The following is a 12,798-nucleotide window of genomic DNA, read 5'->3' as shown; positions in this document are numbered from 1 at the left end:
TAGCATTACAGGGCCAGGGTTATGGAAGAAGCTTACATAATTAGGAAAAGGCAAAACGTCAGGGTGGTTAAATATTAGCAAAAAGTAGTAGGTATGAGTTCACTTGATCCATCCATCTCCCCGCAGAGAGCCATGTCAGGCACTGCTGAGCCCTCAGTACGAGAGACCTTCCATGGGAAAGACTCTGTCCTCTGTGGATCTGCCTCTTTGGAGGGCAAGTGTGTGAAAGGCAGCCTCAGTAGGGCGCATGAATACTAATACTAATGCTAGCAAATTTGGGGTATTTTAGTAAGCCAGTGGCTCAGTACCTGCATGCCTCCGGGTGTTTGGTATGTTTAAGTACTCCCACGCCAGGGGCAAGAAGCCCTCCATCATCCTGTGGGAGGTTGAGGGCAAAGGTAAAGGTTCTGGTCCCCACTGGAGCGCTGTCTTGCCAATTCAGAGTGAGGTCCCAGCTTTCTCTTTCTGACTTGGTCTCCCAACGTACTCACATTAGAAGAAGAGGTTATTTGCCCATTCTCACATTTGTCATCTACAGTTTGAGTCTGTCATGTCTGTGTTCCATCAGTGGCTTTGGTCATTTCCCTAGAGGTTGAGTCAGATGGTCTTCTTTTTTTTAATTCCCCCCTGTTGGCCTTCTGACCCGTAGTAAGCACTGAGTGGACTCACTGTTTTAGAAAGCCATCAGCATTGTTCTTTCTCAGCAAGCAAGCCCTGTTTGGGTTGACTGGACTCCAGTGGCAAAGAACTACTGCTTGCTCAACGAGCCTACAGGTCTCATTTTGCAGTGTCTAGGAAACTTAGAAATGTGAAGATTTTCTCAGCATGCCCTGGTCCCAGCTGGCTTGTCAGACAAGCCATTGGGCATGAGACTCACCTTAAGGGAAGATGTGGGTGAGCTCTCTGTGACTGTGGAAGTTACATTCAATGACTCAGATACTGACTTTTTTTTAAATCAGTGTAATGAATGGATTGAAAGTTTTTTGTTATAAAAATTAATTTTAATATAATGGAATAGGGCTTGATGGCTCTTCAACCCAAATATACCCAGAAGGAGAGAGAATGGTATAATGAATCCATGTTTTGTCGTGTGGTGGTTACAATAAACCCACCTATGTCGTCAGTTCATGTGTTACGTTCTCCCGCCAGTTTCAACAGTTAACAATCTGCCGGTCTTGTTTCATCTAGTCCCATGTTTATTTTTCTTTTTTTTGTTTGTTTGACTATGGAACTTACTAATTCATAATTTTAACTCACTTTAAGTTTATTACTCATTATTACTCTGTGTTCTGAGGAAAATATAATAAACTTTGGCACCAAATTAAAATGCCAAAGTTCAGTTTCCATCAGAGCAGTGAAGCAAGTCATTTCTGAAGTTGTTTGTTATCTATCAGTGAAGACAGACTGGCTCTATAGGGCAGTTTGCTGAATAAGTGGTAAGATTGAAAAATAACCAGTCCGATAGATAAGACTTGATGTTTATAATACTTTTAGCAAGCTAGCCTGTCAAACAAACTTGGAGTGGCGGAGTTAAGTAGTTGCACGATGGCTTTAAGCTTACTTGCTTGGATTTTGTTCTAAATTAAAACTTGTAAAAAAAAAAAACAAAACATTTACTACACAACATTAATGCAAGGTAAGAAATGAAGGCCCTGGCCAGGTTGCTCAGATGGTTACAGTGTCATCCCTATATGCTGTGATACAGGTTCAGACCCTGGTCAGGGCACATACAAGAATTAACCAATGAATGCATCAGTAAGAACAAGAAATCAATGTCTCTCTCTCTCCCCTGCCCTTTAAAATCAATCAGTAAATTGGTGTGTTTTTTTTAAAGAAACTTAAGTAGAGAAAACATCCAGCTATAATAAGGGCACTTATTTTGAAAGCATTAGTATCCCTAAAAGTTTGCTTAAAAATTGGAAAGGGTTAATTTTAAAAGATCTTAAATCAGTTTCATCTTTCACTTGATAAGTCCCGTCTGATTTTTGGTGGATATTCCAGGATATATCCAGTTACACCTCGAGAGCTTGCCAGGGCTTCAGAGCTACGGTCTGCCACTGCCAAAGGCTATAGGATGAACTTCTAAAAATCAAATCCTTCTTCAGCTAGAGAGTCCCTGAAGTATTCTGCAGCCATCTAGAATTTAATTTTTTGGCCCCATGATCTTTGACTCTGTTGTAGGGGGAGCCTTGGGGATCAACTGCTGGGTGCTTTTGTTACCGAACACAGGGCCAAGGGGAATATGATATACTATTACCTAAAGGACCCCTCCCATTAGGTTCGCTTGTCCGCTACCAAAGGAAAGACATCTCTCAATGCCAGAGATTTGTGAAATGGAAAGAAAATGTTTATTTAAAGCTATACAGACTTAGAGTAGTGACCTAATGTCTTCATTAAAATTTCAGAATCCTTTTAGGATACCCACAGAAGCACACGGTCCTTCCTTCTCCCTCTGCCCTAATTTGGGGTACCATACCTCAGGAAAAGAAGTAGATTCAGGCTCCCGACACCATCAGCTGTGTCGTGGGCCAGGATCAAGCCAAGTGGTTTTCCTTTGCAAAGCTGCAAGGGGGTCTCCACTCTGCCAAAGCTGCATGGTTCTCCCCTTAATGGCTACCATGCAGCTCTGTTTAAATCCCTGCGCCAATCCTCCTTTGCAGCCGCATTTCTGACTCCTCCCACAATTGGCTACACTTGCCAGAACTCCCGTATCCTTCCAGCCTTACTGAGCTGCCCTTGTGAGTCTGGGCAGGCGTGGCCCCATCATCTCCAAGCTCTCACCCAGGTGCCCTATTTGAGGCCCTCTCTTGCCTGCACCCTGTTTCACTCTGAAACAACTGGAGTGTGCCTCTCATAGCAGCGCTGTGATTTCTGCTGGTTCTGTTTCAGTCTTACTGCTAGGGCCCCTTTATCTCTTGCTGGTTCTCTAGATGTGTTCAGTCTCCTTTTAATCAGAACTTACAGGTAACAACTTTTCCCTTCCATTTTCATTAAAGAGGTTTTATGTCTTGCAGTTCTTAAACTATGTTCGGTCCTTTCATATTGTTTACTGTGTATCTTAGTCTGACCTCCTATGGCATTTTGGAAAGTTAAGTCTAACATGTATATTCTCACATTATTTCCATCTGAATATTAAGATTTAACCTGGTTCTTACAAAATACAGAATAATCAAAATCAGTACATTTTCTGTGTTACACTTTCTTCTGAGAGGTCAACATGCAGGTGAATGTGAACCTGGGGCCACCACCAGCCCGTGGCACTGTCACTGAGGGCTTTGGCACCAGCAGCCAGTGGTACGAAGCAGGTGGCGGAGCAGGGGCTGCCAGGGCAGGCACGGTCACAGGTGGGGAGGTGACACCAGGTCCTACACAGACTTCCCCCACAGTGGTCCTAACTACTGACTTGTTCTTTAATTGCTCAAGTTAAAATATTACTGCCTTTAACTGGTTCCCTTCAAAATGTTTGCCAGCTGCATTTTGGACGTTATTTGGAGAGTGTAGAAGGCAGGTGTACTAGTATAGTATTTATTTGTATTGCTAACAAATTATTTCCTAATCGTACCAGCAGAGTATGCTGGAATCATGATTATCTTATTGCAGCATAGTCTGAGAAAGTTATTCATAAATGTGTCAGAAACACGAATTAGTACAAATCTGTTATCTGAATGTATTTTGAGACCTGTTTAATCCTGTCCCTGGAATGAAGTAGTAGCTGGCTTCCCAAACCTGTGGGAGGTAAAGGAGGGATGATAGGTAGAGAACAGAGACTTAGCCCAGAGTTTGTAGAGTTGAATTAAAACCTTTTCCTAGGAACTTGGGTGTTTGAATAAAGTTACCTTGTGTATGTGTGTTTCTTGCTTGCCTTAGACAACCCGACTTTCTGGTAAAATAGTTGAGAGTGAATTTTGCATATAGGTTCTCAGGGTGGGGGAAGACCTCCGTTCTTCCTGCCAGGTGACTCTCTTTTTAAAGATACTTGGTTATTAACTCTCACTTTAAGTGAACAGTTTTTACCATTGTGCCTGGGTTTCTCTGCTTCTGTTTATGCCACCTTTCATGTTAGTCATTCCTGTGTTCATCCAGTGCTTTCTGCATAGAAGTATAATTTTTGCTCATGAATTTTCTGGGCATGGACCTTAATTCTGAATTGCAACATCAGATTTTTTAATAAAAACTACACTTAATCACTTTATTTGGGCTTTTTACATTTGAATTGTAATTCTTTGCACCAAATAACTATACCAATAATCCAGATAAAAAAGATCAAAGCAGTTATCTTACAAAATGTTTAAAGCAGAATTTGTTTTTGTATGTTCTTCTATTGTAGGAATGCATAAGACATGAAAACGCTTCTGTCTTTTAGCTAGAACGGTACTCATTAAAAGAACTCATTTTCCCCACTTATTTCATAGAGCATCATAAGAGTTGTCTTCCATGATAGACGGCTACAGTATACAGAGCATCAGCAACTTGAAGGTTGGAAGTGGAATCGCCCAGGAGACAGACTTCTTGATTTAGGTACAGTTGATCGTCAGAAGACCTCGGAGAGAGAGATGAAGGCGTTTTAGCTATGTCCATGTCAGCACCATGGACATAGCTGTGTGGGCGTGGCCCCATGGCGTGGGGAGAGAAGCTGTGGGAAGAGTCCTGGAGTGAGTGGATGCTATGTGCCTTGAGTTGTTTTATAGTTTAAAATGTTGACCCTTGAACAACACTGGGATTGTGGGCGCTGACTCCCATGCAGTCAAAAATTTGCACATAACTAGACTCCCCCAAAACTTAACTGATAGCCTACTGTTGATTGGAAGCTTTACAGATAATATAAACAGTTGGTCAACACATATTTTATATGTTATTTGTATCATAAACTGTATATTTACAGTATTTATTGAAGGCATTTGCATGTAAGTGGACCCATGGAGTTCTCACCCATGTTGTTCGAGGGCCAGCTTTAGCTTTTGGTGCTAAAAGACCCTGTGCCAAGAATTTTATGAGTTCAAAACTATTTATTTAATTCTCAGTTGGCACTACCCATCATATTCTGAGTAGAATGATATGGTGGAAACAGTGCTGGAAGAAAGTATGATACTCATTAGGTGGGTTTTGGTGTTGAAATGGTTGACCGTGGAGAATGCTGAAGAAAAAGTTCATCTTGGAGGTATACCGTTTTTCACTAGAACATAATTATAGTAAGTGCTAAGCTTTTAAATTATTCACAGTACATAAGTTTCTGTGTAACTCCTTTTTACAATACAGATATTCCAATGTCAGTGGGAATCATTGACACAAGGACAAACCCAAGCCAGTTAAATGCAGTTGAATTTCTGTGGGACCCTGCGAAACGCACATCCGCCTTCATTCAGGTTTGGATTTTTTACATTCCTAGAGGTAATGACGTTACTAGCATAGCCTTTATGAGGCCATGGGCAAGACTGAATTCTTGATGCATGATATCACTTTCTTAAATAAAATCTTATTTATAAACTGCTTTGTATTGTCTTTTTAAAAATATACACTGTTAAATTGGGGGTTAATCTATTAAATCCATTATTTTACAAACTCACATACAAAAGCAATCTGATACATGAAACATTCAAACGTTACTTATAGTTCTGGTAGTAAGAATAATCAAACTTCCATTTTGCATAAGATGCATTTCTCTTGACCCAAAGCTGCCATTTTAAAGTATGTGATTGACAAAATAGAAGATTCTTGGTTAAAAAAACATTCTAATACTGAGATTTTTCAAATGTCCACAGAAGTAAAAGAACAGTAATAATGAATCCTCTGTGTAATTACCACGTGACTTCAAGAGTTGTTAGCTCCTCCCCCTCTGTAAGTTACTGATGGAGTACCTTAAAGCAACTCTTAGGCACTTCATTTCACCTAAAAATACTCAGTTTGTATCTAAGAGATAAGTTTTTTAAACATTAATATATATAAAATAAATGGTAATTCTGATACCTGGAATGTTCAAATTCGTAAGTGGTAGAATTCGTAAGTGGTAAAACAACTGATGAAGTACTCTTATGTAGAAAAGGCATGTTGCTTAATTGCTGACCAGTCTAAGTAGACTATGGTTTTTGTGAACAGTAAAGAGTCTTTGGTATTCTGAATTTTTGTGGCCTGGAAAATATTATCTCCCATAAATTAATGGTCCCTAGGGACATGGCTCATATTTGTTGAACGTTGTTTCATACTGTTTCTCTAACAGGACAACTAGTGATGTAGTGAATGAAAGTAGTATAAGAGCTGGCCTTGCATCTCAGGCTGTCCACAGTGTACTCCAGGGATCAGTTTTAACTTCAATAGTCACTAGAAGATGGGATGTGCAGCAGTCAGGAATTACCAAAATCTGTTTCCTAATCCTGTGAGGTATCCTGAAGCTACCTTTGTGGTGGTATTAGGAGAGGGTGCAGAGTGGTGGGAGATGCGTATTTCCCTCAGGACCCTTTGAAGGGCTGACAAAGAGTTTAAATGCATACAAGTAGGACAGTCCATGGGCTTCTGGACTGTGGAAGTTCCCCAGGCAAAGTGCCCCAAGTTGATGTAGGTTGGAATAGCTGTAAGATGATTGACAGGGTAGAGTGGAGGAAATGGCAGGAGAGGGCAAACAGTGGAAGCTCTGAATGATGAGGTGAGGGTTGCTGTGGATTGAGCTTAGGCTTAGGACCCAGGATCTGAGAGCAGAATACCCTCTGAAGTGCAGGTAGGGGATGTAGGCAGGACACCTCTGTACTGTTGTACCCTTGAAGGGAGCAAGTCCTGCCTTAGAGGGAGAGACACTGGAGTGGGAAACGAGAGCTCCTTCCCAAAAGCTCAGAAAAGGCTCAGATTTGTGAAAGGAAAGCCAGTATTAAAAGTGATCAGAGAAATCCGTAACAGATACATGCCTAAGATACAGGAGTTTGTTTTAAAGGATCTTGAATTCATAGAGGTGGCAGGACATAACAGAGGGAACAAACCAGTGGATGGTACTTGGAACCCTTCCCAAATCATTTAGGTACACTGCATCAGCACAGAATTCACTCCCCGGAAGCACGGAGGTGAAAAAGGGGTGCCTTTCAGGATCCAGGTGGACACCTTTAAGCAGAATGAAAACGGAGAGTACACAGACCATCTACACTCAGCTAGCTGCCAAATCAAAGTTTTTAAGGTAAGAGATAGAAACCAAGCTTTCAGTAAATAAAGCCCCGTTCTGCTGCTGTTTGTAACCTGATAGATGAAATAACCTCCTGTGCATTGTATTTTAGCCTAAAGGTGCAGACCGGAAACAGAAAACTGATCGAGAGAAGATGGAGAAGAGAACCGCTCACGAAAAAGAAAAGTATCAGCCATCCTATGATACCACGATCCTCACAGAGGTAATGCAGAGCGGCGTTTCGGTGTCTGAGGAGAGGCGGAGGTTTGCACAGTGGCACTTCCCTAAGGATGAGTTCGCTGCAAAAGGGTTGGGGGAGGGGCGGCGGGGGATAGATTGACATAGGTTCTTTGTGAATTTGGGGGGGAAATGTTTTATTTAAACTCTGGGATTTTAATAGATTAGTTTCCTGGGTGGGATCTTGAATGAAGATGCTGAAATCCCAAACAGGTCTCAGAGACAGACCTTAAAAACCTTGAAGTTGGCAAGAGATTAAGTCGGGGCCTAGAAAGTTTGATTTTTGTCACTGCTGGGGTTTTGCATTTTCTTTAACTTTGAACCCTGCTAGTCATGTGGTTAATTGGACTGCAGAGACATAAAATAGGGTGTTAGATCTTTCTTTGTATAATGAAAACACATTGATCCCAATCTTTGGTGTTTGTCCAGATGAGGCTTGAGCCTATAATTGAAGATGCAGTTGAACATGAGCAGAAAAAGTCCAGCAAGCGGACTTTGCCAGCAGACTACGGTGATTCTCTGGCAAAGCGAGGCAGTGTAAGGGACTTCTGCTTCTCTTTTCATTGTGCAGGAAACCTTGTGCAGTGTTAGATATAGGACCCACTTCCACTGAAAAGTAAAGCCAAATTTGTTTTTAATGTCTTTGTCTTGGTTTAATTTGCTTTTGTTTAGACTTCCTGCTTTCTGTTTGTTCCTCACTAAGGAAAACTTCCTAAATCTAACACTTTAAAACAAAGTTGAGCTTATTGGGTGGTTTTGGAGGGAAAAAACGACACCCAGAAATGTGTTCCCTCCCTCTCTCCTTCCCTTCCTCCCTCCCTCTCTCCTTGTCACACGCACTTCCTTCAGGAGCACTGGATTAACTGAAAATACACTCTTCAGTAAAGTAGTTACCGTTTTTGTGTAATTTAAAAAGGTTTCGCTTCTTCGTGTGTCCAGCAGATGAGAAATTTTCCCGGCTATCTAGAGACATGATGGCAGCAAGCTTAACGTTAATATCCGCGTTGCTTCGGGTTACATTTCCCTGTGGGCAGTAGAAGAAGGTGTGTCTGTCTGAGCTTTTCAAAGCCTCGTTTGGCAGCCCTGGTAGAAAAAGGTCTTTGCATCAGTGTTTCCTCTTGGCACTGCATTGTGAGCTTACGCTTCAGGCCAGATTCCCCTCCACACACAGCCAGGGGGGTTTGGGTTGCATACAAGCTTTGTCAGCTTCAGTGCAGCACACCCTTACTTTCTGACCCCACTCTTCATCCAACAGTCCGGCTCAGCTGTGTGTCCAAGTAAATGTAAACACAGTAGTAACCCTTTCCTTAAATAACTCACCGTCTGCATTAATGGCTGCTGTGTTCATCATTGCAGTGTTCATATTATCAAGGTGCCGGAAATGGAATTCTTGCTCTTAAACGTGTCTGCGATTCTCTGTAGGCTCTGAAAGTCACAAGCACCGTCACTAGACCTTCGTTTCCAAAGTATTGTAAAGGCATCGAGGGAACATGTGTTAAATGCTTCTGTGTGCACTGCTACCGAAAATGCACTCCTCTGAAAGGCTGGGGAGCACCCTTGTTGCATTTTAACTGGGGTTTTTGAGGCAAATCAAAGGTTATGTGGAACTACTCAGTACTCCTTCCCCAAATGCTGGGCCCTCCAATTTAGTGTTTATCCTCTTCTAGGTTCCTAGCTGAAGACTCTCAAGTGGTTCTTAAACTTTCGGGGGGAAACCGTGGTAGCTCAAATCACTTTTCCCCTCTTATTAAAAACTAATTAAACGGAATGGGTTTTGCTCACTCATAAAATAATCTACTCGAACCCAGAGCTACTCTGAAGATGGTAGAATTATTGGCAAATTATTAATGATTCTTAACTCAAGTCTAAAGCATGCAAAACGTCAGCAGTTCATTGGCCTGGGATTTCACATCTTCCTCGTCTGTGTTGGCTGTCGCCCTAGGCTGCATTTGGTTTGGTTAGGATATTTCTAGGGGTGGTTAGAACTCCTCTTGGAAACCTCTTTTTAAGAATCAAGGTACAAACTAATCCCCTAAAGAAGAAAGTCTGCAGCATTGCATGTATTTGTGCAAGTACCTAAAAAGGGAGGCCAGCACTTTTTTTTTTTTTTAACAGACCTTGGAAAGTCACGGTTGGTTCTTCTCAGTAGGGAAGGGATACCCAGACTTACCTGTCAGGGTTGAAAGGTGCTGTGTGAAGTGGTCTCCCATCTAGTAGAGGGCTTTTGTTGGTTTCTAAGAACAATTTGTTCTAAGCAGTTTGTTCTGCTGCAGAACAAAACCCCTGCTCAGGTGTCTGTTGTCTTTGCCTCTGAGCTGTACTTTATTGGCTCAGATCAGGGTGGCTAATTTCTATAGTCTACGGTGGGTCATCTTCTAGTCCACCTGAGGAGGGAGTACCAACACTGTGACTGTAAGAGTCCAGGCCAGGCAGTGCTGGAGCCTTAGTGGATTACAGGTTGTCTTCAGGACAGTGGTGTATTTTGCACCATTGCTTACTTTTTTTTTTTTTAAGATTTTATTTATCTTTAGAGGGGAAGGGAAGGAGAGAGGGAGAGAAATATCAATGTATGGTTGCCTCTCGTGCGTCCCCTGCCAGGAACCGGGAACTAGCCTGAAACCCAGGCATGTGCCCTTGACTGGGAATCGAACCACAATCATGTGGTTCGCAGGCCCGCGCTCAGTACACTGAGCTATACCAGCCAGGGCTGCTTACTTTTTTTTTTTTTTCCCCAAAGATTTTAATTATTTATTTTTTTTCAGAGCAAGAGAAAGGGAGGCAGATAAACAGCAATGTGTGTTTGCCTCTTGTGCACTCTCCATGGGGACCTGGCCTGCAATGCAGGCATGTGCCCTGACTGGGAATCGAACCAGCGACACTTTGGATGACAGACTGGCACTCAGTCCAGAGAGTCACACCAGCCAGGGCAGCAATATTAATCTTAGTTTCAAAAGTTACCCAAGGGCTCTGGCTGGTATGTGGTTGAGTGGATTGAGCACTGACCTGCAAACCAAAAGGTTTTGGGTTCGATTCCCAGTTGGGGCACATGCCTGTGTTGCATGCCAGGTCCCCAGCTGGGGGTGTACAAGAGGACCATTGCTTACTTTTAAAGACTGGGAAGGACAAGGTAGAAGAAACATGGTGAAAATATCCTTGGTAGGCCTTTACCATCCTGGGCTGAGACTGCTAGGGAAACCTGTGAAACACAAGCGGGCATGTAGGTCTTAGTGTTTCATTTAGCCAGGCCATTCAAGAACTTGGAATGTTACTTTCTAAAAGTAGAGGCTTCCCCTTAGAACCGGTTATCACTGAACACTGGTCTCCTGGTATTCAGTAAATCAGTCTCATATTTATGGGCAGTTCTTACATATCAGCTGTTAACAGCCCTGCCTCTATTGCTAAAAGAGTCTAGATATGTAAAATTGAAAATAGGTATGTTTATGAGGTTTCCGTCAATTTGGTGTCTCCCGTACTAATATGAAGCTTTTGATGGCTTCGTGTCCTCAGTAGGCAGCTGGCAATAATTACCAAAGCAAACTGTGGGAGTCTTGACATTAAGAGGTTGATATTTAGCTGTGTGTGTTATGCTGCACTGCACTATTCTGTACTGGAGAGGAGGGTGTAGCGGGGAGTTCTTTCAGGTGCTGGAGATGACTGAGCAGGGGACACTCCTAAGTTACTCCCTCTGCCAGTTGGCTCACAAGGTCTTGGGTTCCGCACACTACGTATAAGCTCAGGAAGTAACTGCGTCATAAGGTGGAAAGTCAAACAGGGAGGGGCCCTGGTTTAAGAAAGAGCATTGTGGTGTGAAATTTATAGTGGAATTAGTTTGCTGTGCAAGGTGCTTAGCAATGCTGTCCAGCCAGGAAATTTCTTTTGAAGGTTGAGAACAATATGTTCCGTCATTTTCCCCATTTTTAAAAGGAAACACATGGGTAGTTGTAATAATACTAAGATTTGGGATTTCTATTTTGTTTTTCTTGTATCCTTGCTTTCGACAGGTGTCAGTTCCTCTAGCCAATAAAATAAAGTGCTTCATAGTCTTGTAGCTCCTTCTACATTTTTAGGTTGACAACTAAAAGTTTTCATTATATACATTTAAGTAGGAGCTGCGGCTGGTGTGGCTCAGTCGGTGGGGCATTACCACGCAAAGCACAATACAGCTGGTTGGATTCCCGGTCAGGGCACAGCCTGGGTTGCAGCTTTGGTGCCCGGTCGGGGCATGTACCACATGCGACCCATTGATGTTTCCCTCCCTCTCCTTCTCCATCCTTTCCCCTCTCTTTAAAAATAAATAAATAAAAATTTTTAAAAAATAATTCCAGAGGAGACAGTTTTCTGACAGAGTGGGTATTTGCATTTACAATTCTGAAGCGTACTCTGTGGACCCTGACTCCCGTAGCAATTTTGACACCCACTGTTGTTATTTTAAAATTTCATGGGCAAGCCCTTTATTAAGTCTGAAACTTTACTCTGCTTCTTCTTCTTCATTTCATCTTTTCTTTTCCACTCCCCTTAAATAATTTTACCGTTATGACATACTTTTATGCCTGAAAGCCTAATTTTGTATGACAAATATATACATTGACATTTAATTTTTTTAATTTTCTGTGACCAGAGGCTAAATCAGTTGAAAAAATTTTTAACTTCATTATTATTGGTGCCAGGTTATCAAAGCAACAAATTGTGTAAATTTTGATGAGTAATTTTTTAATATGAAATAGAAATGTTATTGGAAATACATTTTGAATGAGACAGGATAAAACATAACTAATTGTAGGGGGGGTTATAGATAAGAGAAATTTTATTTAGATACTTATTTTTCTTTCGGCAGTGTCTTTTTGGTCTTGAAACTCCTTTTGAGTTATCTGCCAAAAGTCCCAGTGATTCATTTTGTATGATCCTAGGTTTATTTGAAAACTGTGTTTCAGCTGACAGCACTTTTCCGAATTTAAAGCAAAGAATTGAAGACCACCTGACACGCAGAAGAATTTCTTTTGTAGAGTCGTGTTCTTCCTTAGTATCTGCCCTAATACCTTTGAGTAGATCTTTTGCTTGGATTTGGGGGAGTCTTGTATGGCCATGGTGAGATCCAAAGCCTTTTTTGTGTGCAATAGGGATGTTTATGAAAGGGGACCTCTGAGAGCAAGGGCGTTCTCAGATCAGTTTTAGAAAGAATACACGGAGTGAAGTGATTAGATTCCCTTTAGGGCCAGGTGTGAAGACTCCGACTGGGCGCCACCCTGGCCTGCCCAGCATGCTTTCAGTGTCGGTGCGCCTCTGTGTCTCTGCTCTGTCTTGGGCCAGAATTGTGCTTCGGGCTGAAAGGTGTTTTAGTTTGCCGCGCCCCTTCCGGAAAATACAAATAATAGACACACATGGATAGACAGATACAGGCAGTACCATACTCAGTTGTATTT

General features: G+C 42.0%; 1 protein-coding gene across 4 annotated transcripts in view; it reads left to right on the top strand.

The window, feature by feature from the left end:
• UBP1 (upstream binding protein 1) overlaps window positions 1–12,798 on the top strand; it is a 56,247-nt gene that overhangs the window by 28,586 nt on the left and 14,863 nt on the right. For 3 of the 4 annotated variants that reach the window (XR_005070112.1, XM_037070847.1, XM_037070849.1), the window contains exons 4-8: window positions 4,413–4,518; window positions 5,257–5,363; window positions 7,004–7,156; window positions 7,254–7,364; window positions 7,808–7,915. Coding sequence is in view for 3 of the 4 variants with exons in the window: in XM_037070847.1 (XP_036926742.1) it covers window positions 4,413–4,518; window positions 5,257–5,363; window positions 7,004–7,156; window positions 7,254–7,364; window positions 7,808–7,915 (585 nt within the window). In the remaining variant the exon portion in view is untranslated. The remainder of the gene's footprint in view (window positions 1–4,412; window positions 4,519–5,256; window positions 5,364–7,003; window positions 7,157–7,253; window positions 7,365–7,807; window positions 7,916–12,798) is intronic. The other variant, XM_037070848.1, reaches the window with a different exon arrangement.

This window comes from Sturnira hondurensis, unplaced genomic scaffold (genome assembly GCF_014824575.4).
Source record: "Sturnira hondurensis isolate 20B ecotype Veracruz unplaced genomic scaffold, ASM1482457v3 Scaffold0019006, whole genome shotgun sequence".
In the NCBI taxonomy this organism is placed as follows: domain Eukaryota; kingdom Metazoa; phylum Chordata; class Mammalia; order Chiroptera; family Phyllostomidae; genus Sturnira; species Sturnira hondurensis.
Note: the sequence above shows the minus strand (reverse complement) of the source record. Positions and strands in the feature narration are given on the sequence as shown.